Source organism: Arvicanthis niloticus, chromosome 9 (genome assembly GCF_011762505.2).
Source record: "Arvicanthis niloticus isolate mArvNil1 chromosome 9, mArvNil1.pat.X, whole genome shotgun sequence".
NCBI lineage: Eukaryota > Metazoa > Chordata > Mammalia > Rodentia > Muridae > Arvicanthis > Arvicanthis niloticus.
This window is the reverse complement of record NC_047666.1, coordinates 73,449,175-73,474,771: the sequence shown is the minus strand read 5'-3', so window position 1 is coordinate 73,474,771 and position 25,597 is coordinate 73,449,175. Positions and strand designations below refer to the sequence as shown.

The following is a 25,597-nucleotide window of genomic DNA, read 5'->3' as shown; positions in this document are numbered from 1 at the left end:
TAAGACGGAAGCAGCAAAGACCTCATGAGAATCAAGAGGAGAGTGAGCTCCTCTGGTCTTCCATGGATTCTGCCATGCACTGCCTTTGAAAGGACACTACCCATGAGTGCAGAGATGAATTACAACTTCCTTCACATTCTCTAACAGTGTAACATGGATATTCAAACAGGCTAAGAAATTTGTTCTTAAACAATATGGCCTATTTTATGCAGAGTTAAATGATGGGCAAAAATAAAAATATGTTCTTAAAACAAAACTTTGGAGCTGAATGCAGTGATGTCACCGAGAATGAGGACACACACGTCCACACCTTGCTTCTACAACACTTAAAGGGGATGGGATTTTTTTGTGGCAACTAAGAGCCAATGGAAGCTGCAAGAGAACTTGACACCAACGGGCACACGGTCTGTGGACTTCTATAGTTAAGGCACAAACACAAAAGGAGAAGCCAGATTAGGAACTTGGGGTGAGGGTAAGCCATTGTTCACCTCATCAGCAACTCAGAAGAAAACAAAGCAAGCACAGAGGGAGTATTTCCTCTGTTCACATTTATCTACTTTAAGCTAAATATTTTCCTTTCTTTCTTTCTTTCTTTGGGTTTTATTTAGATCCTTTAATCTTCCAACCTCCCTGCGAGGCAGAATCACGCCAGCTCTGCACCCCAGATGCTCTCACCAACACACTTCTTCCTGGAAGAGAGGTAAATATGAGAGGAAAACGGGAGATCACGCTGGATACGCACACAACTAGAAATTTAAAAGTTCAAAGAAAGAAAGAAAACACACAAACACCCATACGTATCCCCCAGCCTCAAAACCAAAGCAAGGAATAAATATACATTTCAAAACCCTGAAGTTTGAATTGTTCAGGGAAGACTTGCTTTATGGGCTGAATTTATTTTACTTCCGGTTATAAACAAATGTAGTGTATACAGTCATCTGTCCGGGAGATCTTGCACAAGGTAGATTTTTACATTGAATTTCATGCACAAGATTAAAAACAAGCCCAAAATGTGAAACTTTCAAAAGTGGAAGATAAAGGGCTCCAAGGTCTAACTGTTCTGGGAGGAAGAGATCACGTCCGTGGACTGAGGGTCACAGAAAGGCCCAAACCGGCCATAAATGTCCTTGGCGCGCACTGCGAAGTAGTACTTGCTGCCAGACACAAACTGTGTGAGAGTACAAGCCATCGGCAAGGGCAGGGCTTTGACTTCCCCGATCTTTTTCCACTGTGAGGGCACGGTGGCACTGGGCTCCTCGTGGTAGGCATACAGATGGTAGCTGTCCACAGTAGCACAGCTTCGGTCCACTTCCAGGACGCTCCACGACAGGACAATGCCATTCTGACTCTGAACGCGCGCTAACTTCAAGTGTGGTTTCTGAGGCAGAGAAGTGCTGGCAGCTTCCGGGGGCAGACGCTGCGGCTGTGGGGCTTCTGGTAAGGGCGCTGGATGCAGAGGGCGTGGGGGCTCCTAACGAAAGAAGAGATGGATTGGTTTCTAGAAATTACGGAACAACTTCAGAAGATACCTTAGTGAACAAGAGACACCAGTTTACACTAACAACTCCAGAACCACAACAAATTTTGCAAGTTCTATTCAGTGAACCACAACCAATTTTGCCCCAAACAACGATACTAAACTTTCTCAACTAGATTTCCTGACCAAAAATACCACATTCTCCTTGGAAAACAAAATCCCTCCCTACCTAGTGGAGTATCATGGAAGAGATGTTGATCCGAGTGGGAACCAACTATGTCTAACAAGTACTCTACAGTTTAACCACTGCTATAGAGTCTCATTTTAGAAAAGCATTTAACTTATGTGTCTCATACACATGGGCACGTAGTCAGATTCAGTGTATAACTACTCTGTCATACAAAGACAGCAGCACAGGCATGAACAATGTGGAACCAGCACTCTGGTCCGGTCTCGGTGAGTCTGGATGAAAGGGGGCACTACGAAACAGAGGAGGACTTGCAGATCCAAGAAGGCAAAATGTCCCTGCCCCCTTGTTCAAGGGGGACAGGAGCAACAGTGGCAGAGGAAGTGGGAGGTTAACTGACAACAATGAATGCTAACACTTTCTTTGGTATAAGGTACATAAAGAAAGATCTAGAAAAGGAGGCTATGGCCAGTGATTCAGACCCTGTTGATCTAACCCTGCACAGTATCATAGTCACTGAAAACATCGTCACCACAGCTGTTTTGAGATGACAGTGATAACAGGCTTTCAAAATAGTAAGAGCCAGAAAACCGACATAGTGAATCTAAGTGGGACACAGTACTCGGTGGCTTCCTGGAGTCAACCAGCCTTAACCAACATTCCTGAAACAAACCATACATCTAAATCTGTATTCAGGGTGGGGATGCAGCTGAGGGTTAACCCTACCGCATGAGGCCCTACATCCAATATCCATCACCCAAACAAAGCAAAGCAACACAGTACTTAATTGTATGGATAGTTTGAATACATTACTGAATTATGTGAAGGGCCAATAATATAATATGCTTTTAGATTCCAACACCTTAATATAGTTAAACTGCCTAAACTATAAGTCAAATTATTCAAAAATCTTCAAGAAAAATTATAGCTCAGGGGTGACAGCACCTAAGGGATAACCAATGAGCTAGAGTCCAATACCCAGAGAAGGAAACCTGCTACTTAACACTATGAAAGAATGAGCAAAAATGCAAACCCTACTGTAGCAGCGGCTACTCAAAGAACAAAATCGGGCTGTGCATGTTAAACTGAAGCTGGAAGGAGCTCAAATCACTTGGTGATGATTCAAATGGAGATGGTTTGCTCAAAGGCATTCCTCCTGGTAGAACAGAAATCTTACACATATTTGTGGAGAGGCACACTCACTAGTTACCAGACAAACCATGCTGAGAGAAGCCCCAGGTTAAGGGAGTAACACACCGAGAGCTGGTATGCTTCCTGTAATGATCTCTTCCTGAAGTGACTTAATCAACTCCGTTCATTACAACTATACAGCTAGCAGGAGCTCAGAGAAGCTGCTGAAACCAGAGGCTTGGGAAGGAACAAGAGCAGAATGAATGGGTTCGACAACTACTCACATCCAAAGTCAGTTACACCCAGTCAAGGGGTTTGTCTTGGTTTTGTCAGTGCAGCTGGAGTTTCTCGTTACATTTAGAAAAGAAACATACTACTAGGTATTTACTTTAAAGAACCAAGTGTGGATACATAGGTACATGAATCCTCAGGATGCTAACTTTTGAGAAACTGAGGCAAGAGGCTCATGAGTTTGCCCCAGTCTGAGTTACAGGTAGAGTCCTGCCTCAAAGGAAACCAAGAAATTTAGCACATACCATAGGGATTAAGGGATAGCGACAAAACCAAACAGCCAAGTGCTGAAAACTGGTCAAACTGGTCATGAATATACAGAAACTATATTAATCTTCCTTTCAAAAGTTTGAAAATATGCCTTTAAGCTGAGGTTTAATTGCATTAAAATAAAATTACAAGTCTATGACTCTAGCAAAACAGTTTAAGCTACTAAGACTTCCAGATTTACAAAGTAAGAACTTTTCAAAAGCTGTGGTGGATTATAAACTGGGCAAGCTAGTCTATATTACTATGTTATAGTTCCCTCAAGAAAACAAAGCTTTTTTTTTTTAGCTACAACAGAAATTTGCCGGGCTGGTGAGATGGCTCAGTGGTTAAGAGCACTGACTGCTCTTCCAGAGGTCATGAGTTCAAATCCCAGTAACCACGTGGTGGCTCACAACCATCCATAATGAGATCTGATATGGGTGTCTGAAAACAGCTACAGTGTACTTACACAAAATAAATAAATAAATTCTTTAAAAAAAAAAAAAAAGGAAAGAAAAGAAATTTGCCATGCACCTCAAAACAGCTAGAACGGAAACCCTAAAACTCCAGAGGCAGAGCTGATCTGGCTGGCTCTGGCAGCAGTGGGGGTGATGATATAGAACAACCAGACACCTTCATGACACACTACCTTGGACTTTGTTACTTTGTTCCCTTTCTGCCAAAGTGAAAGTACTGCTACTAATCTCCATAGGATTATGAGGGTGAAACAATACAGTGAAGAGTCTATTGTTAAGAGGATATTCATAAGAATGGCTTCAACTTTTCCACTAAGATTAAAAAAAATCACAGCTGTCAAACTCTAGATTCTAGGGCTGGGGGTGTGGCTCATTCACACATACACACAGCCATGAGCACTGAGGAGTGTGGGCTCAGGCAGCACACACAGCCTTGGGTTAGCTACTCAACTCTGAGTGTCAGCTGCCCACCAGCAGTAAAGCCTAGAAAGTCCTTCAGCAACAGCCTCCCAGTGCTAAGAGGACAGGCATTAAGCATGTGAAGACAATCAACCCCATGGAGAACTCTGGACCCTCCCAGCTCACCTCTCTGAGAGCAGCACCTGCATCCCATACATCCTATGTACGATCATGTATTTGCTACAGTACTCCTAAAATCAGCTATTATCCTGTCACAGGACAATATGACTTTGTTTAAGGCTAAATTTAAAGGGAAATACTTTATTTTCTGTCCTTCTGTAATGAAATGCATTCCAAATACCAGTGCATCATTTAAGATAAACTAATGACAACACAGCAGTCAGATTTAGAAGTACATCTAAGTAAGATTTAGAAGTCATAACATAAAGAATTTACACCTGAGTTAGAGACACTGTCTGTCACCTCAGAAGCCCCGCACATCACCCTGTCAGACAGTGAGCAGAAGGCCTCGGTCAGTACTTTTTCCCAATGATAAGATCAAGTTTTCTAAAATGACCCTCTATTCGGAGGAAGAAAGAGCTATCTCCTTCCTTTGATAATATTACTTTAAAAAAAGGAAGTGGCAGCCAGGCAGTAGTGACTAAGGCCTTTCATCCCAGCATTTGGGAGGCAGAGGCAGGTGGGTCTCTATGACTTCCAGGGTCAATGTCAGCCTGGTCTACAGAGTGAGTTCCAGGATAGCCAAGTCTACAGAGAGAAACCCTGTTGAAACAAAGAAAGGAAAGATGGAGAGAGAGGGGAGAGGAAGGGAGGGAGGAAGTCAACTGGAATGGTCCAGCAGCTTAGTGACTGAGGATGTCGGAAATTTACATTGTGCACTTGTGGTGGCCTGTGATGCACCGTGAGCTGAGGCCCTGCTGATCCTAGGGTCAGTCCATTGTTTACAACGTACGTGGTTGTCTGAGGCACTCGAACTGTAACACCTGCAAAAGAAAATTGAGGGAAATATGAAAATTCTACTATAAATTTGTGTTCAGCCATTGTAAACAGTAAAAACATTTTTTAAAAAATTTCAAGATGAGAAATTCCAACCAAAAAGTCTCCAGTCAGCCAAGCTGTGACTTACACATAAAGAACTCCTAAACTCAAGCCCTCTCACAACTACTATTCCACATGGCACTGCAGGCTGCACGCAGCAACATAAGGAAACTAAGAAGCAGGAAGATGACAACAGTACACAAGAACAGCACAGACAGAGGTCCTCCTGAGGACGACTAGAAATAGAAGCCTACAGAATGGCTCTGTCCTCCAAGGGTGGACAGCAGCTAGACCAGACAGAGCCATTGACTCAAAGATCTCAGACAGAAGCTCCTAAGAAAGCAGTCCATCCTTGGGGCTAGAGACAAAGCCCAGGTCAGCAGTGAAGAGCACAGGCTGCTCTTGCAAATGACCTGAGTTTGTTTCTCTGCACCTCAGCCACCTCACAACTGCCTGGAACTCCTGTTCCAAGCAATCTGGAGCAGGATATCATTTTCTGGCCTGTGCAGACAGACCAACAGACAGACGAACAAATCTTTTCTCTAAAAGCCACCAGTCCTATATTAGTGGAGGGCTCCCTACATTCTCTTTATACTGCTAACCAGCTGAGGACACTTACTTCACACTAATGAAGACTTGTGATATTAGCAAGGTCAACAAAAGTAGAGAATTTAGAGCCATGCCATTCATTCTCCCAGTCATTCAGTACATAATCCACACTAAGTGCCAGGGCTGGGCCAGAATTCATTCATGACCCAATCAAACAACTGCCTAGAGAAAATCTTTACAAACTTGAGAAACTTAAAGCCAGACTATGGATTCGAAGACTCCACTTGTTTTAATTTCCATTAGAAATTAATAATTAATAATGGAATTGCAGTTTTTTAAGAGAGCTAGATTTGTGTTCTAATTTTATAAATATATATGCACAGCGACCCATTAGCTTTGACAGTCTGTATCTATGTGCATGTGAGATGAGCATATATAAGTGACTCCTATACTGATGTCAAGAAATAGAGGCTGGCAGAGGGAAAGAGACAGAAGAACAATAAAGCTGTGTTTCCTAATGTGGCCAAGGTCACTTGTGTTTCACTTTTATTAAATTTTATATATCTTGCTTTTATATGGTATACTCTGTGATTAAGCCATGTATTCGAAGATATTGATATACATGTTAATTTTATACAGATCGGGCATAATTACTATTTAAATCAATTGAATTTCCTGTAATATTTGAGACAACCTTTACCATAACTTCCCTTTTCTGAGTTAAGCCACAACTTACCATTCTAACTTCCATTTGACAAGGTAGGAATCATTCTGTTTTTGTTTTCTGAGACAGGGTTTCTCTGTGTAGCCCTGGCTGTCCTAGAACTCACTCCTTAGATCAGGCTGGCCTCAAACTCAGAAATCCACCTGCCTCTGCCTCCCAAGTGCTGGGATTAAAGGTGTGCAGCACCACCGCCCGGCAAGGTAGGAATCATTAAGTGCACACTTTTAAACCTCAGCATGGAGGGCACAGTGATGAGCAGATGTCTGCGAGTTTGAGGCCAGCCTAGGCTACACTGCAAACTCACTCCTATGCAGCCAGGGATATACAGGGATATATAAAACATAAATACATATCAAATGGGGTACTGTAATAACAAGTTAAATTGAAGGTAATATAAAGACTACAAATCTTATAGTATGTATGTCCAATCTCTCTCTTTGAGTCATAAGAAAGGTTGGATGTAGTGCTATACTCCGTTAATCCCAGCACTTGGGAGACAGAGGCAGGTGGATCTCTGTGAGCTCCAGGCTAGCCAGGGACCTATGTATAGTATCAGCAATTTCCAATGGACTACACTGATAACTAATTATACCGTGCAAGTGTGCTGCTCCTTATGTTCCTTAATATGACTGATAATCTTACATCAGTATAGAGTAGTACACACACACTTCAAAGCCATATATAAGAAAAGAGCCTCTTACTATTTTGAGGATTGACCTGACGAACAGCAGGAGCCTGCATAACAGTTCCTCGCAGGGGAGCCTGAGCGGTCGGTGCAGGGAGAGTTGTATAAACCACTTGGTGGTTTGCAGGAGCTCGTGGGACAGGGAGTCTTGTGGTCACCTGAGTTACTGGACGATGTGTTACATTCACGGTGGTTGGAGCTAAAGGAAGCAAACAAGAGATACCAAGAATGTAGGCAATTCTATGTTTAGAGGACATCATGAAGCAGCAATTACCACTATACAAACTCTAACCACAGGGGAGAAGGGCTGTCAGAACCATGTGCATTTTCCCTCTTCCAGGTGCCTGTCTAGCTGAGCTAACTATGTCAAGGAGGCAGATCAGGCCATTGCCTACAAATAAGGGACAAGTTCTAGTTAAAGTCTATCAGCAAACACCAGCCAAACTCATCAACTCAGCAGATTAAAGAGAAACAAAGCAGCATAGCTCAAAGAACAGGCCTTATTTAAAGGAGTTTATAACCCTGGACCCTGAGTGTGTGTGATCTGTCTGAGGGACTTTTGTTCCCACGCCCTAGTTGTTTGTGTGACCATGTCACCATCTGCATGGCAGCTGACTGATGAGGTCATCTTTAGCCCTCCTGCAGGGTCCCCAGCACATCTCTTGTCCCATGGATTACCTAAACAGGATCACCCCAGACTCAACTGTCATCTTTGATGGTTTTTGTTGGGAGCTGACCTTTAGCAGAAAGTGGCTAGAAGGCAGCTATCTACATGCTAGCCACGCCCCCAAGGCTTACGCTATATCCACGTGCCTACAAGGGGCGTGGCAAAAGTGTATAAATACCCCAGATTTTCCTTCAATAAAAGACTAGAGACTTGAGACTTGATCAGAACCTCTGTCTTGTCTCCATTCCTTGCATCTCTTCCCCTTATCCCTACTCTCTCTCTCTAGACCCTGACCTGAAGACCAGAGCGGCAGTTTGAAGCCAGGCAGTGGTGGCAAACGCCTTTAATCCCAGCCTTTGAAAGGCCAAGCCAGGCAGAGCAAAGCAGGCTGCAACATAGTAACTATTCAGACATTGTTAAGTCTTTTGTCTCAAGCCAGGTAGAGCAGAGCCGGTTGCAACAGGTTTTGGCCTCTGTTCACTGAACTCAAAGCACTAGGTGCTGTGAATCAGTCCCACACACATTTTCCAGAAAACTTCCTGGGAGGCTGCTGCTGTAGAAGCATATAAGAGCTTAGAAGCTTAGGAGTAGGCTTTTATGTCGAACCTTGACACAGTGGTTACTGAACATACAGTTTTACTTAGACCCTGTCCCTGCTCTAATACACAGGCACTGGATACGGTGTCTGGCAGATGTTAAAACAGTACACGATGAAGCTAGAAGAAGAGGTTTTTTGGGGGACTTGATATGAAATTATTCTCTTCCCCCTTCCACATAAATTCTTTTCTAAGGGTACCAGTGTCCAAATAAAAGCCTTATTGGAAGCTACATTTTATAATCTTGACATAAACCTTTTGTTTTACATTTTATTTTTTATGTGCACATGTGATGATTAGACAACAATTAGGGGGAGATGGTTCCCTTCTTCCACCATGTGGAGCTCAGGACCGAAGTCGAGGTGTCAGGCTTGGCAGCAGGTGCCTTTACTTAGATGCTTACTTGCACAGCACCCCTCACTCCCAGCACCGGGAATGGATTCACTCTTACACTTGTTCTCCTTGGTGCTACTCAGTACTTGGAATGTAGATCATGTCTAACCTACCGTGAGCACTGTGTTCTACTTCAAGTTGAGAAATGCAGAATTCTAGTAAGGCCATAACTCACTAAGGCTACACATGCAATCGCAATAGTGAGTGTGAAGCCACCTCGGCTATAAATGAGTTTAGGGCCATTCTGGGCTAGAATGAGACCCTAGCTTACAGATAAAGTGAAAGAGCTGAAGAGACGGCTCAGCTGTCAAAGGCTAAGATCACAACCAAAACTAAAGCAAAACAGATAAAAGTAAAAGGAAATAATAATATGAATCAGGAAACTACAAATGGCAAAGCCAGTTCACTAGTCCCTTCTTTATTGAGTTCTGTGTTGTTACCATGGTAATACCTGAGAGGAGGTGAACTTCAACACTGAGACTGACGATGGCTCGCTCACTCTGATTCATCTGATCCACCGCGCACACACAAAATTCAAAGTGGCACTATGGTAAACTTAACAAGTGTGCTTCTCGGTTGTCAGTAACTTTGATTCTTTTCTGTGGTCTCCTTCCCTTGAGCTTGAAATACAGCAAAAGCCACTCTGGTTCTCCTCCCTACAGTCCTGAGGTCACTGTAGCAGTGGGCACATCACAGCCTACCTACAGGAGGCATCTGTTGAAGGCCTGCTGGGTGACTGACATGGATGGTGGAAAGTGTTGCAAGTTTTCCATCTACATGGCAGAGCTGGCACAAGCATAACCTCACGGCTGTGACCTCATTTCCTCCATTAAAGGAAAGAAGAATAAGAATCTTTAAGCTTTTGAAACGGTCTAGCCTAGTAAAGACGCTGTGACACTGTTTCAACCTTTTAGGGACTATTTGCTTTTGTTAGTGTTCTCAAAAATGACTACTTTGGTTCACTGATGAGGTGGATAAAGTCATTGGCAAAAGAAGCCATATCCTATCTAACTGTCAGAATTATCTACTTTACAGTGAGTTGACATTTGATGCCAACATTACTTCCCTACATGTAAAACACAGCCTCCAAGAAGGATCTCTGGTGCTACATTCCAGAGAATTGACTATGTCTGAAGCCCTTAAATGGACATTCAACTAAAGGTGATATCTTGCTTACTAATTTTTTTACTCTGAATAGGAAGCAAGAACTTTTTAGCATCTGATGACAACAAGCAATGTATCTCCTCTTTGCATAATGACACTTCCTTTTAAACTATAAATTATATAACTGTCACTGTAACTTTGCATAAGGCAAAGAGGCACAGAACTGCTAAGCATTAAATGCAATGTAGTTATTTAGATAGAAAGAGAGCATTTGAATGTAAAGATCAACATAAGACTTCTATGCAGGACAGAGTCACACAGCACATGGTTTTGTCTACAAACAGCAACAGGACAAACAGCGTAAGAGACAGGATGTGCAACAACGTCAAGACTCTGAACAGCAAGCAATCCACTACACTAAACTGCATGCACTTACCTCACCAAGAACAATTCTGAAGATCAACAAATGACTTGCTGAACCCATTAGAAAATAATTTAGCCACAAATTATTTTGACATTGTAACTTTCATGGCTGAAATGTCATTTAGCTCACTCAAGAGGGTGTGCTTCTTTAAGCACGTCGAGTGATAATAACCTGACCTGCAAGAAGCCAGGATGTATTCTAAACAGTTTAGATACAGGCTATGTAGTGAAAATACCCAATCTTACTGTTTTTTGAAATGAAGCAAATAAAATATTAGCATAGACTTCCTGATTGTGCTGGTTTGATTAAGTTTGGACCCCATAGATTCATATATTTGAATGTTTGGACCACAGGGAGTGACACTATTAGGAGGTGTGGCCATGCTGGAGTAGGTGTGGCCTTGTTGGAGGAAGTGTGCCACTGTGGAGACAGGCTTTTAGGTCTCATATATAAGCTCACGCTATATCTAGTGTCTTCTAGAGTCTTCTGGCTGCCTTTGGATCAAGTGGAGAAGCCAGCCCCAATTAGATATTTGCCTTTGTAAGAGTGGCCTTGGCCATGGTGCCTGTTCACAGCAATAAAACCCTAAAACACTGAGGTTATGGGAAGTTGGTTAAAACCAGCTTGAGCCGGGCGGTGGTGGCACACACCTTTAATCCCAGCACTTGGGAGGCAGAGACAGGCAGATTTCTGAGTTCGAGGCCAGCCTGGTCTACAGAGTGAGTTCCAGGACAGCCAGGACTACACAGAGAAACCCTGTCTTGAAAAACCAAAAAACAGCTTGAGCCTCAGACCCTGCATTATGTAGCATGCTTAAGGCCCTAGGTTCAATCTCCAACTTAAAAAACAAAATTTGATCAGTCCTTGAATGTCTTGGTTTTATTCAGAACAGTCATTATAGCGAGGCTTTCTGGAGAGCTAAATTAGTTCTGCTCTTCAGAGTAGCTAATGACAATGACCCAGATAAAGTCTCGTATATAGTTATTCTCTATCCGTGTTGCTCCTTAGGGCAGTGAGCAGAGCTAGGTCACATTATACATTCAAATCACAAACTTTCTCCTAAAAGTTATAAAAATTCTTCTTACTATTCTTCTGATTCTTCCCCCTGCTTCCAGAGCCAGTGTCCTATAAATGGGCTACTAAAGTCCCTGCTTGGTGACTCAGCAAATTTACCTGTAGGCAGGACGTGGATAGTTGCCTGAGATGGCCCACTAGTCGGCACCCCAGATGGTTGTAGAGGCGGCGCTGGTAGAATGGGCTGCAATGGTCGAGACATGGGCTGAGAAGTGCTCACAGTAGGTGCAGGAGGAGGGTTTAGCTTTTTGGGGTCTGTTAATTAAAATGCAAGACACATGAGTGATGACATAAGGTGACCCAGGCCCAGCTTTCCTGAGACTCACTCATTTGCTGGCCACCTGCACATCACACTGCCCTCTTCAGAAATAATGTTTTTCTGTTCTCATTATGTGTATTTTTGCTGATTTGAAAACTCAGTCAGGAGCTATTTAAAGAATTCCAGTTCACACTTTTAGAGAAACAGTCTTATTCTTCAATCAACAATCTTCTGGATTCAATACATAATATTAACTTCATCGTAAAAATACATGTATATGTAATTTATTAATGTACCAAAGACATTCTTCTAGACAAAGGGTGTAGAGTGAAGGTTTTAAATCTGTTTAGATTTTTATATAAGTGCTTGCTAATCATTGCTACCTGTTTCTTAAAGTAAAAAGGCTTCAAGTGTCAAAACGGGCCTCTTCACCATGAGAAACCCCTGACACGGGGCACTCTGAAAAAGACAAGCCAACTACTTTCTTTAGGAGCTGTGTCCTCATCCACTTGTGTCCTCATCCACTTGTGTCCTCATCCACTTGTGTCCTCTTGAATAGCTCTGGGTCCTTCAGTTTGTCACAATAGGAGAACAATACTCTTTAGAACGGGAAAATTAATATGGCCCAAAAGTAAGTCAATGAAAGCAGTCCCAAGAGGCCAGCACAGTGGCAGGTAGAATGCCTGGGACACTCATGGCCAGCTCTGCCCTCACATAATCCTGTTTCAGTATGTATTTTTGTTCTCTAAGAATTCCCAAGAGCAAAATAACAAAACTGAAAGTAAAATGACGATTTGAAATTAAAATTACCATGATACCAGTCATGGTCCCATCACAGCATCAGCTCAACCTTGATGAAGGACAGGTGAAGGACAGGATGAGGATCAAGTATACCTCAGCTTTACACAGTTCTGCTACACACTGCATACAATTAGCTATATTTACTTATTTCTTCCAAATCAACTGTCTTATATCCTAAAACATAACTTTGTAAGTTTACTGATTTCAAAATAAAAACAATTAGCATTAGATCTTTTCAAAAAAACACATTATCATGTTTTTACATGTTTTAGAGTGAGCAAAGACACTTTGATAGCCAAAGAAATCTGAGAAATATCAGAATCTGAATCATAAGTGGACATTTATACTATAAATTACCACAGTAAAGGCTAAATTAGCGTATATTTAAAAAAACGTAATTTTTTTTAACTCAGCGCTTTTGCAATTAGATTTGACCCTGGAACTTTTATTCATGAAACACTGTAGAATATGCCTTAGTATCTATTCAATTTAGTTTCTGAATACTGCAACTAAAAAAATTATCAGGGACTCCTGATAAGAGTATTATAAAATTTTGATTTTTATTCATATAGCACTAAAGAAAAGCAAGTCAAGTGATGAAAATTTAATGGATAGACACTTAGACACTTAGAAGTATCTACACTAGAAGAAGGAGTGGATGGGACTGGAGAAGGAGAGGAGGGGAGGAGAGAAGAAAGAAGGGAAAGGTTAAGGGAGCAAGCAACCAAAGAACTGTCTTGATCCCTGGGTCTCTGACTGACTCCGATGCTCCCTAGTCTAGGCCGGCCCTTCACCTGCAGTATGCTGTCAGGACAGGTCTCACTAGAAGAGCTCCTAGGAAGGCGCAGGCACCTTAGTGCTCTGATCTCACTGCTGCCCCTTATAGCTCGCTCACACTCACTCAGGAGCTGAGTGCTGCTTTTAATTCTAAGACGTTCATTCTAAAAGGGCCAGGAGAAAGAATAGAAGGAAGTAGCAGTAAGGGGTGGGGAACCTGGGGAACCACTAGAAAGTCCCAAAAGCAAGGGATGCAAGAAGCTCCCAGGATCCAATGGGGATGACATTAGCCAAAATACCCAATAACAGGGAAAAGAACCTGAAGAGACCACCTCCAGTAGACAGACATGGCCCCAGTGGAGGGGGATGGGGCTATCCACCCATCTAAAAATTAATCTAGAACTGACCCAGGGGAAAAGCAGAGACAAAACTGGAGCAGAGACTGAAGGAAAGGCCGTCCAGAGACTGCCCTACCATGCAATCCACTTCATGCACAGACACCAAACCCCAACACTGTTGCAGTTGCCAAGATGTGCTTGCAGATAGGAGACTGGTGTATGGCTGTCCTCTGAGAGGCTCTGCCAGCACCTAACTGAGACAGATGCAGATACTTATAACTGGCAACCATTGGACTGAGCCCAGGGACTCCATGGAAGAGTTGGGGAAGGGCTAAAGGATTCCCTGCCACCCCATAGGAAGGATGACCCAAGAACATACATGGGGCCACTTCATGGCTCCCGTCAGATGTGCAGCAGAGGACTGCCTCATCTGGCATCAGTGGGAGGTGAGGCGTTTGGTCCTGTGGAGGCTTGATGCTCAAGAGGAGGATGCTGCAGGGGTGAGGCAGGAGTGTGGGGGTGGGGAAGCACCCTCTTAGAGGCAAAGGGGAGGGATTTGAGGTGGGGGGATTCATGGAGGGGAGACCAGGAAGGGGGATAACATTTGAAATGTAAATAAATCAAATGATTCATAAGGACAGTGGTGTAGATACAATGTTACCAGCAGAAAGTTTAACCAAATACTAGGAGGGGGAAACATTCCTGAAGCATTTCTATTCAGGTACCTTGTGTGGTTCCACTGTCTTCATCATCCATCGTGAGGTCAATGACACCACTTGAGTCATTGCTAGCTTTTCCACTCTGAAAAATAAAACTTGGTTGATTCTGCAATGGAACTGGCAGCTACTAAGGAAATGTGTGGTAACAGTGAAAATGGTGTTTGACCAACAGAATTTTTCCACCCAAGGAATGGAGAATGAAACAAACAAACAAACAAACAAATCAAAAAAAAAAAAAAAAAAGAGGAGGAGGAGGAGGAGGAGGAGGAGGAGGAGGAGGATGAGGAAGAGGAAGAGGAGGAAGAAGAAGAGAACTGGCTATCAAGTGGAGTTCAAACACCTGACTGAGGGCCAGCATAGTGGCTCAGCAAAGGCTCTCCAAGACTGAGCTCAAGCCCCAGAGAACTGACTTGTAGTTGTCTGCAAATCTCGGTACACACCCCCACTGTTATGTTATACCCCCAAACAAAGAAATGCAATACAACTTGTTAAGTGAGGTCAGAGTAATTGAGTATGTAAAGAAATAACAACCTTCCTCCAAAAAACTGGTGAAAACATCTACAATCCAAAAGTACCACCGACCATCAAGCAGAGAGAACACTAAGAACACACTTCTATGGAGATCACAGTGACACAAAAACCAACAAGGAAAAGAAAATGGAGACTATGCAGGAGGAAATGACAGGCTGTAGAGCAGCAGAGAGCCACTACTCCATTCAACAGTTCGTGCAAATGCTGCTCATTTTACTAACATCCTCTAAAGGCAAAATTCTAAGGACAATAAAGCCTCCCCTCGGCAAATCTGAGACTAGCCTGGGCTATGAAAGATTCTGTCTCAAAAAAGAAAAAATAAAGCCTGTAATTAATGATGTAAAGAAAACCCTAATTTTTGTTCATCAGAACATGACGCTGTAGCCAAGGAAAACAATCTTACCTGTGATGTGCTATCAGCTGCTTTCTTGTTAACAGAAGAATCTATTGTTTTGTTTGTCTGGTTTTCTGCAAATTAAACAAAAAAAAAAAAAAATTCTAGAACATGTATAATATGTAAAAGGCCGCTGCTTTACATACATAATTGATAGTCTTCTCCAATGATTTTTCTGTCAGCATGTTAGAGATGTACATGATTTCACAGATTACTCTGTTTTAGAAGGCTAATTCACATTATAAATTTTTCTTTTCCTTTTTAAAAATTATTTCTTTATTTTATGTATGAACATACTGTAGCTGTCTTCAGACAGAGCAGAAGAGGGCATTGATCCCATTACAGATGGTTGTGAGCCACCATATGGCTGCTGGGAATTGAACTCAGGACCTCTGGAAGAGCAATCAGTGCTTTTAACCACTGAGTCATCTCTCCAGCTCTCACAATATAAAATTTCAAGCTTCATATACTTACACATTACCAAGCAACTTAAACTATCCTAAGGAATACCTAAGAAATATAATTTGACATTTGTACAACAACCAGAATGTTCAATATGAGTAAAGTTTAATCAAACTGCCACTCTTTCATATCATGTGTCTTTGGGGAAAATCTTATATAAAAAAATATTCATAATAAAGTTAGTGCAAAAGTTTATAGCAAGGACAGTAAACATATATACATATACTAGTTTTATAAGTACAGACCATTTCTCTTGGTGTGATGTACAGAAGCACATGCTTGTTCATGGCTATGTACAGAGGCCAGAGTGACATCACGTGTCCTCCTCAATCACTCTCCTCCTTATTTCTGGAGGCCGTTGTTCATTGAACCTGGAGACCACTCTTCTGCTAGGCTGGCTGGTCAAACAGTGCCATGAACCCAATTGTTTGAGCTCCTCCACTGGGATTAGATTCCGGCTGCCAGGCCTCACTTTTATCTGAGTGTTGGTACTCTTGAATTATGGTCATCTACCTACCCAGATGACTTTCCTATATTCATTTTCCTTTGACTTGTATCAATTTTCTGTCAGAAGATTGTTATAGACCTGAAAACTACTTCTAGAACGGCATGAAAAGCAAGTCTTTTCATATCAAATTTGTGACAGACAAAAGAGAAACTTTAAGAGTTTATAACATATCTTTACATCCCTTGAAGTAATTTGCTTTCACTCTTTGACAATACTTAGCTGCATAATCAGGAGGGTTCTTTTTTAAAAAACATCCATCCTTTTTCTGGAAATAAACAATTTTTTTGGTCAAATATGGTTTTCCTGTTATTTTCAAACCCTCAGAACACATGAAGAGGAGACCATAAAAAAAAAAACAAACTGATGATGCTGTCTATATTACACATATAATTCTACATTTAAACAACCGACTAAGATAAAGGGCCACAAGCGAGCCCCAGGGCAGAACTAAAGACCAAGGCTTCATGATGTTTTTTTCCAACCTTGCTTTGATTTTATTTTTGAAGAAATAATATATTAATATAAACTTACTTTTTTATAAAAAATTTAAAATTGGCAGGCTGCAGTGGTGCATATCTTTAATCCCAGCACTTGGGAGCAGAAGCGGGCAGGGCTCTGTGTGACAGAAGCCTATCTGATCTACTCAGCAGTTCTAGGCCTGCCAGAACTACATAATAAGACTGTGTCTCAAAAAATGAGAAAAAAAAAATATTTTTTTCCTGAAACACTTTTACCATAAAACTAATTCTAGGTTACTTATCTTACATGTGAAAGAATTAATATACACAGGCAATATTACCAAAACAGTAATTTTTTTAAACTACATACCAAATGTGTGTGTGCGTGTGCATGCACATGCTGTTTTGTAATCAAGAATGACTCTATCCTTGCCATAACTATCTCAGATTAAGTTCATTGTTCACATAAAGGTAACAACATCCCTTTATCTAGATTTTCTTTTTTTTTCCCCCCAAGGGGGAGGAGGTTTATTAAGGAGATAGGGCAAAGGTGGGGAGAAGAAGGTGGAAGGATAAGAGAGAAGAGAAGTGGAGGCCGGCCATGACCACGTGGAGAGACAGGAAGGTGGGGGAGGGGACAGAGAGGCAAGAGGGTAAGAGAGAGGGTATGACAGTAAGAGTAAGAGCTATCTAGATTTTCAATACCCCCGTCCGTTACAACAGGCTAAACACTGCCTCCTGTTTTAATACACATTTGTGTCTGCTTTCTTCCCTTTCTCATAGCCACCTGAGCTACTTCTCAAAGTAGAAAGTTGAAAATCATCTATCTATTAACAAAATTAACAAAAATAAGAAATCAAATTATATTAAATTATTATTATAGTATAAACAAATAATAACTTACTATCTTTCTATAATGTAGGGCAGACATTTATTTTGTTACCTGCTTGATGGATTATGTTATTTAACACTAGTTAGTCATTTTAACCAGTATTTCATTTACTCTTTTGAGATTTACATTTACTTACGTATGTATGTGTGTGTCTGGAATGTCTGTATGTATACCACATGTGTGCAGATGCCTCTGAAGGCCAAAAGAGGGTGTCAATCTTTTGGAGCTGGAGTTACAGGTGGTTGTGTTTTCAATGAGACCTGAACCCAGATCCTCTGCAAGAGCAGCAAGTGCCCATAACTGCTGAGCCATCTCTGCACTATAGTCTCAGTCTTCAAGGTACTTTACAGTAGAAACTGGTAGTATTTTCTTAATAGGTCTGGGTAACTGAATAAGTAGAAACAGAATGCAGAAAGCCTGCAGAACCTCAAAGGAAGTTGTGGTTGAAAGAGTAGCTGCTTGGTATTCCACAAGCTCTAGTTTTCCCATACTTCTGGAAATGAGAGCTGTTTAGTAAATTTTACACAACTACGTAACTCTTATAAACCAACCCCTTAATGTCAGGCTTTTAAAATTAGACTAGCATTCAATATTTTAGAGGTCCAAAACAGGAACTGGAGAGATGGCTCAGTGGTTAAGAGCACACACTGTGCTTTCAGCAGACCCAGAGATTGAGTCCCACCCCCCCCCCCAAGCAGCTAACAATTAACTGTAACTGCAGTTCCAGCTACACACACTGACAACCCTTTGTCCTTCTCATATGCAGTCATGTAGCATCTCCCACCCCCATCCTCCCCAAACACTGATGACACCCCCATCCTCCTCATTCACTATGACACCCCCATCCTCCCCATACACTGATACAACATCCCCATCTTCCTCATATGCAGACACGACACCCTCTCTCCTCCTCACACACAGACATGTACATTAAAAAAAAAAAAAAAAAATCCAATCGTTAAATTTAACATTTCTCCTAGTATTAATCTTTGTTTAAAAAACTTGATGCACTGTATGTGTGGAGGCATTTTGTTTGCATATCTGCATGAGCACTGTGTGTATGCCTTGGTACCCAAGAAGGCCAGAGGAAGGCATCAGATCGCCTGAGCAGGGTTAGAAATGATGTGAATGAACAGCTTTCTGGGTATTGGGAACCAAACCTGGGTCCTCAGGAGGAACAGACAGCTTTGAGAGCTGTCTCTCCAGCCCTTGGTGTCTAAGCTTCTATTAACAAATAATCAAATGCACCAGTTTTTTTCTCCTCTGCATATTCTTATGCTGCCATCTTATCCAATGACCCCTCCTGCATGCATCACTGCTAGTATCTACAACTTCATTCTATTGCTGTCAAACCATTTTCCACACTGCAATCAATATTCATGGATGCCATACTCCTCCAGACCCCCACCCAAAAGGGTAATGATATATTATTCCCTGTTTCCTGCGCACTAACTCAGACCTTTCAAGAACTCTTATCCCCTTTTCCATCTTCTAAAAGAAAAGCATACTATAATAGTTATGACATTTACAGCTACTTATTTAGTCTGTAGGGTTAGTAAAGGGAGGAAAACTTATGTTTCTATGTGCCTGTAGGACTTGAGAAAATTACAAGCGCCAGTTATTCTTGAGTGAATAAAGTACAATGTGAGGCCTGAGTCTCTACTTCCTTATAGACAAGTACTACTTACTTAAAAATCCATTAAAAAAAATTTAATAAACTATAGCAACTGTACACAAATATAATCTAGTTATACAGCACATATTTTTATTAAATGTATGTATATAAATATAAGACATGGCAAGTTTTGACTATAATTATAATTATCTATAACAATAAGGGTATATAATTTAGCTTCAATTTTCATATTCTGCAAAGCTTTTCTATGTAATGCCAGCTTAAATTACGGGCAGCCTAAAAGGACAAATGATCATTTTACTGTCGTTCATGGTGTCCCTGAAATTAGGCACTGTCAGGGTTTCTTACATATGCACTTAAGCATGGCCGTGGCTCTTACATAAGACTTCCTAATGAACAGTGTACAACACCGTGTGTGCCACTCACATTCATTACTAATAGCTAGAAATTAGTGTTTAATCACAAACCAAATGCAATTTCAAATGAAGGACTTCAATAGTTTATATACAGTTATATAATCAAATAAATACTCCAAAATAAAAACATTTTAAGGATAAACATATTATCTCAAAAAGAGAATGCTATACTAATCAATGATTATGGAAAGTATTAATCTTACATACAAAACACTGAATAGCGCCAGGCGGTGGTGGCTCACACCTTTAATCCCAGCACTTGGGAGGCAGAGGCAGGCAGATTTTCGAGTTCGAGGCCAGCCTGGTCTACAGAGTGAGTTCCAGGACAGCCAGGGCTACGCGAAGAAACTGTCGCAAACAAAACAAAACAACCAAAAAACCAAACAAACAAACAAACAAAAAAAACCCACTGAATAGCAAAGCAAATCTAAAATGGCCTGATAAATGGTTCCTCAAACAGCTGACAGCTGATAACTCTACAGTATGGTATACTACAGTATGGTATACTACAGTGTGGTATACTACAGTGTGGTATACTACAGTGTGGTATACTACAGTGTGGTATACTACAGTGTGGTATACTACAGTGTGGTATACTACAGTGTGGTATACTACAGTGTGGTATACTACAGTGTGGTATACTACAGTGTGGTATACTACAGTGTGGTATACTACAGTGTGGTATACTACAGTGTGGTATACTACAGTGTGGTATACTACAGTGTGGTATACTACAGTGTGGTATACTACAGTATGGTATACTACAGTATGGTATACTACAGTATGGTATACTCTATAGTACAGCATCACCAACTGTGTACAGATAAGAGCATCTGAAATGTGCATATTTAAGGAACAGGTTCTCACACCATTAAACACTCTTTCAAGCTTTCTTTACAGGCCATGGTCTTCTAGTAAAGTTCTGTATTTACTTAAATTCAATGTAAATAAATTAAATGAATTAAAAACAATGCCAACTTTGTTTCAAAATTTCAGTTATCCTGTGCAAAATTACATAAAGTCTATTATAAATCATCTGACATTAAAGATACTGGAAGTTTTGTGAAGTCAGAGGGAAAAATGAAGCTTAGCTGGCTCGACCTCTGACTTGATTAAAAGTAAACATCCGTCTTAGGAACACAAGCATTAACAATGTTCTTGTGGCCAGGTGAGGTGGCACGTGCCTCTCTCCCAGCATGGCAAGGGCAGGCGGACCTCTCTGAGGCCAGCCTGGTCCAGGACAGCCAGGACAGAGGCATGTAATTTCAAATAGCAGTTGCAACCAAATTCATCTTATATTTTGAAATAAAATACAACAATTAGATAATATGTCTTATGGAATATGACAGAAAAGAGAAAAGAACAAGGAGTCAAACAGTTTTTAAGAAAAGAAAGAAGTTCAACTTCAGAAGATGTTGCATGATGAACGCATGGAGGGTTCCAACTGGGTAGAGCAGATACATGGGGTCACTGTTGTTGTTCTTGTTATTGTTTTGGTTTTGTCTGTATAGCCCTGGCTGACCTAGAACTCGCTCTGTAGACCAGGCCAGCTGTGAACTCAGAGACCCACCTGCCTCTGCCCCAAGTGCTGGAATTAAAGGTGTGCACTATAACCACAGCCTGGCAGTATACTGTTTTAGATATTCTCTTACAACAAACCTCTAAAATTAATCATTAAAATGCATTTATTCAATTGTCCTGATCCACCTATCATAAAAGCAAATAAAAATTATGCATAATGCTTGCAACAAAGACTGTACAAAAACTCATCAAAATAAATTACTAAAATAGCAAACAGAAATGCTGTTCTCAATTACAAATTCTTTTCCACAGAAGGGAAGTGGGGGCATGAGGAAGGAGAAAGTGGGGGAGGAAGAAAGTTCGGGCAGAGGGGAGACGGGTCTAAGGGAGACAGTAATTCAGGAGGAGTTCTGCATCCTGGGCACAGTAAGGCAACTGACTACTTGACAGAATCATTTTTGATAGAAAGAAAAAAAAAAAGGCAGTAAAGTCCCAACACACAAAAAAAGATTGTTTGAAGCACATAAAGAGTTCAACGCACTGAATTGATTATTAAATATTGTATACATGGATCAATCAAGTTAATTGTGACAGATCCCATAAAGTTGTACAAATATGCCTCAATAAGAACACTAAATAAATCCCTCTCACTCTCTACTTTAATAGTGTCATTAGGTATTCAAAAATTATTAAAAATAATCAAGCAAATTGTTTACCCCATTTTCCCAATGATGTTAGGAAGAACTTAATGAGTGACAAGGCCATTGATGTGTTTTTGTTACGAGGCAAATCAACTTACCAATTCTTGGGGTGGCAGAGCTATTTTGTTCTGCAGAAGATGAAGTGCTAAATGATGCAGGTATTGGGATTTTCATCTGTAGGGGGCCTCGACTGGTTGACGAGCTATAGAGTCCTGATGGGCCTACTGTGGGCAGAGAAGTCCTCGTGGCTTGCACAATAGAATGTGCAGTTGGAACGGCCTGTACAGCAAGTGTTGTTCCCAAAGGTGCAGCAGTGGCTGAAGAGTTCCTCTGAATACTAGGACTGGGCACTGATGGAATGTTTGGTTTAGTGGGGTTTGGCAAGGGTGGCAAGGACACTGGATTTTTGGTAAGACCACTCACTGTAGGTTGGCTTTGCACAGATATGAATTCCACATTGCCAGATGGTTGATTAGTCACTAAAGTCCCTGGATGGCTTTGTAGGAGCTGAGGCTGAGAGGTTACTGCCACAGGTACATGCAGAATCACTGGCAAGGGCTGCAGAGAGATCGTAGGCTGAGGGTTCCCACTAGGCACCTGAGTAGTGGTAACTACTGTGGCTGTGCTGGGTGCAGGAAGAAGAGGTGCTGCCGGCAGAGAGCCTGAGGTTGCTGAGGTCTGCAGTTTGGGCTGACTACTGACAACTGCTGTAGACGTGGCATGACTGGCTGAAGACGCTACAGAGAAAAACACAAGTCAGTCTAGACAACTACCTTAACTGACAAGTAAAAAATAAGACACAAATTCAATGTACTCAACACAGAAAAGTCACCACAAAAAATTCCCAGGTTTAAGTTTGAAAGTTTGAAAGGGTTAGAAGTACTTTTACTTGTTTTGATTTTCCAAGGCAGGGTTTCTTTATGTAGCCCTGTCTGTTGTCTTGAAACTCACTCTGTAGACCAGGCTGGTCTCGAACTCAGAGATCCACCGGCCTCTGCCTCCTGGGTATGAAAATTATAGGCGTGCAAAACCACCAGCCTCAGCTTAGAAGTACTTTTATGGATATATTTGGTGTCTTATGAAATGTCACATGATTTAATGTTCATTTGCAAGTTCTCTTAATATCAAAATAGCTTTTGAATTTGCCATATTCACTTCAGAGAAACTGAAAAACTAAAAAATACCAAACACTCAATAAAACTATATTTTTAAAACCTCATTTTCAACATTATGAATGCCTTAAAATATCAACATCTAACTTAGGTAAGACATCTAGACAGAGTTGGCCATTACTGAGTACAGCTCATCACTGAGTTCCACCATCTGAACTGACAGTTTTCCCAAGTTCCCTGGGAAAGAACTGACTAGGAGAAAATCCCTTCAAGAAGAGTCTATAACCTTTACATGGCATGGAAAAAGCACCGAGTGAACAGCAGAGGCGAATTAGGAAATGGAGCTGGTACCTAAAACAGACAAGATGCATGCTGACTGCCAAGACTTAGTCTCATTGGAACTACAAGTTAATTGACTGCTCAGCTATCAAGTCGTTCCAAATCCACAGGTACAACAGATGATTCTCAGTGAATGCAGAGGGACCTGTACTTTCCTGAGAAGCCTGCGTACAGTCTGCAATGTCATTTGACGTTTGCACTATGACAGGTCCATATCTGAAGACATCATGGATTCATTCCCAGTGGTGCATAAAGCAGGCAGTAGAGAACCCTACACACAATATGTCTTTTCTTATGCGATCACCTAACCCTTAACAACATGTTGTAAGGAATATGTCAACACATAATTCCAATGCTGTATGATTACAAAGTTGTACAAATCTAACTGGAATGTATCAATCATTCCATGGGTCATGGGACAGTAAATAAGAAAGACATGCACCTACTACAAGTATAAAATAGCATATCAGCTTACAGTAAACTAGTGGTAAGTGTAATAAAGCAGGAATGCAGTTGCAGTTGGGTATCCTACGTCATCCTACTTGCTAGTCTGTATAGCTCACGGCACTACAGGTCTATTCCCATGAACATAACATACACATGAGTAACACGCTGAGCTCTAACAGTAGAAGAGCTAAGGCCTCAGCAGCTGATAGAGAACCTGTTGGCTCCATCATGCTCTCACCAGGTAACTGTTTCATGTGCATTCAGATCTCAGTGAAATGTCATTATGGGATTGTACACGTATCCTTACAGTAAAGTTTAATCTAGAAATTAGGCATAGCAAAAAAGAAGTACCTAATAATAGAGTAATTATCACAATATGATAAAAGATGAATTATTTGTGGCGTGTTCCATGTAATATTTGTAGTCCATGGTAACAAACTATGGAAAATTAACTCTGGATAAGGGGACACTACAAATCCAAGGTGGTTTCGAAGTCCCAAATGCTCTTGTCACACTGAACTCCTAACTAGCAAATGCTTATTATAGTATTTAACAAAAAGTAAATTTCACTGTAAAATTTCCATAAAGAAGTAATAAAAACTACCATTTTTATTATGCCCCATCTTCCAGCAAAAGCATAGGCTGGCTTTAAACTTATGATCTACATGCCATAGTCTGCTGAGTTCTGGAATTACAAGTCCGCACTACCATGCATTGCAGGACATATTTTCTTCAAAAAGTGACTTAGAAAAACACTGGGAAAATCATATCAATATGATTTCTGACTCAGTTCTGCATTAACCCCACAGAAACTACAAAGGGAGAATGTCCAGCTATCTAAAAGGGGCAGCCTGTTTCGATCTACTTCTGTGAGACTACGTTTCTTTCACGTATAAAGTCAGCAGACTGAAGAGATTGAAAGCAGATATAGACATAAAAATCCAGCCAGCTTGCCGGGCAGTGGTGGTGCACGCCTATAATCCCCGCACTTGGGAAGCAGAGACAGGAAGATCTCTAAGTTTGAGCCCAGCCTGGTCTTCAGAGCGAGTGCCAGACCAATATGAAAAAACCCTGTCTCAAAAACAAACAAACAAACAAACAAACAAAGAAAACAACAAAAAAGCCAGCCATGTTTTAGCTGTATAACATCAAATATGATTTTCAAGAAATATGTAAAAGGCAACACCCCCGTTTTCACTGATAATTACATATGTCCATGTGTGCATGCGCACATGGAGAGCAGAGCATAACTCCAGTGTCATTCCTCTGGTACAACTGACTTTCTTCTTTAGTCACTGGCAGCTTCACACATAGTCTTCAGTATCTTAGTCACAGTCACCCCCTGTCTGCCTTTTCTTTTTCTTCTATGTTGAGACAGCCTCTCCCAGTGGTCTGGAACTCACCATGTAGGCCGGACGGAGCCTGCTGGCCTCTCCAGCACAGGGACTGCAGGTGTAGCCCACCACGCGGGCCGCCTTTACTTCTGTTTCTTTGTTTTATGTGAGTTCTGCAAATGGAGCTCAGCTCTCTACTCTGACACTAATCATTTTTAAATCTGAAAATTAAAGCTATTTTCTATTTTTAAAAAAACCTGTTCCTTGTGTGCTTACTGCAAACTTATTATAATTTATGTTGGTATGTTTTTTGTTTCATAGACAAGGCGTCACTATGTAGAAGCTGTTCTAGAATTCTCTATGTAGACCAGGCTGGCCTTGAACTAACAGAGATCTGCCTGCCTCTAGGCTGTTTATCATCATCATCATCATTTTTTTTGTTTTTCGAGACAGGGTTTCTCTGTGTA

General features: G+C 41.2%; 1 protein-coding gene across 2 annotated transcripts in view; it reads right to left on the bottom strand.

The window, feature by feature from the left end:
- Window positions 1-855: 855 nt before the first annotated feature.
- The window catches only part of Atf7ip (activating transcription factor 7 interacting protein), a 91,914-nt gene continuing 67,172 nt past the window's right edge, over window positions 856-25,597 (bottom strand). For both annotated transcript variants that reach the window (XM_034511557.2, XM_034511556.2), the window contains exons 9-15: window positions 21,997-22,635; window positions 15,314-15,378; window positions 14,386-14,461; window positions 11,585-11,740; window positions 7,244-7,426; window positions 5,102-5,214; window positions 856-1,471 (exon numbers count right to left, since the gene is read on the bottom strand). In XM_034511557.2, the coding sequence (XP_034367448.1) occupies window positions 1,052-1,471; window positions 5,102-5,214; window positions 7,244-7,426; window positions 11,585-11,740; window positions 14,386-14,461; window positions 15,314-15,378; window positions 21,997-22,635 (1,652 nt within the window). In that variant the 3' untranslated portion in view covers window positions 856-1,051. The remainder of the gene's footprint in view (window positions 1,472-5,101; window positions 5,215-7,243; window positions 7,427-11,584; window positions 11,741-14,385; window positions 14,462-15,313; window positions 15,379-21,996; window positions 22,636-25,597) is intronic.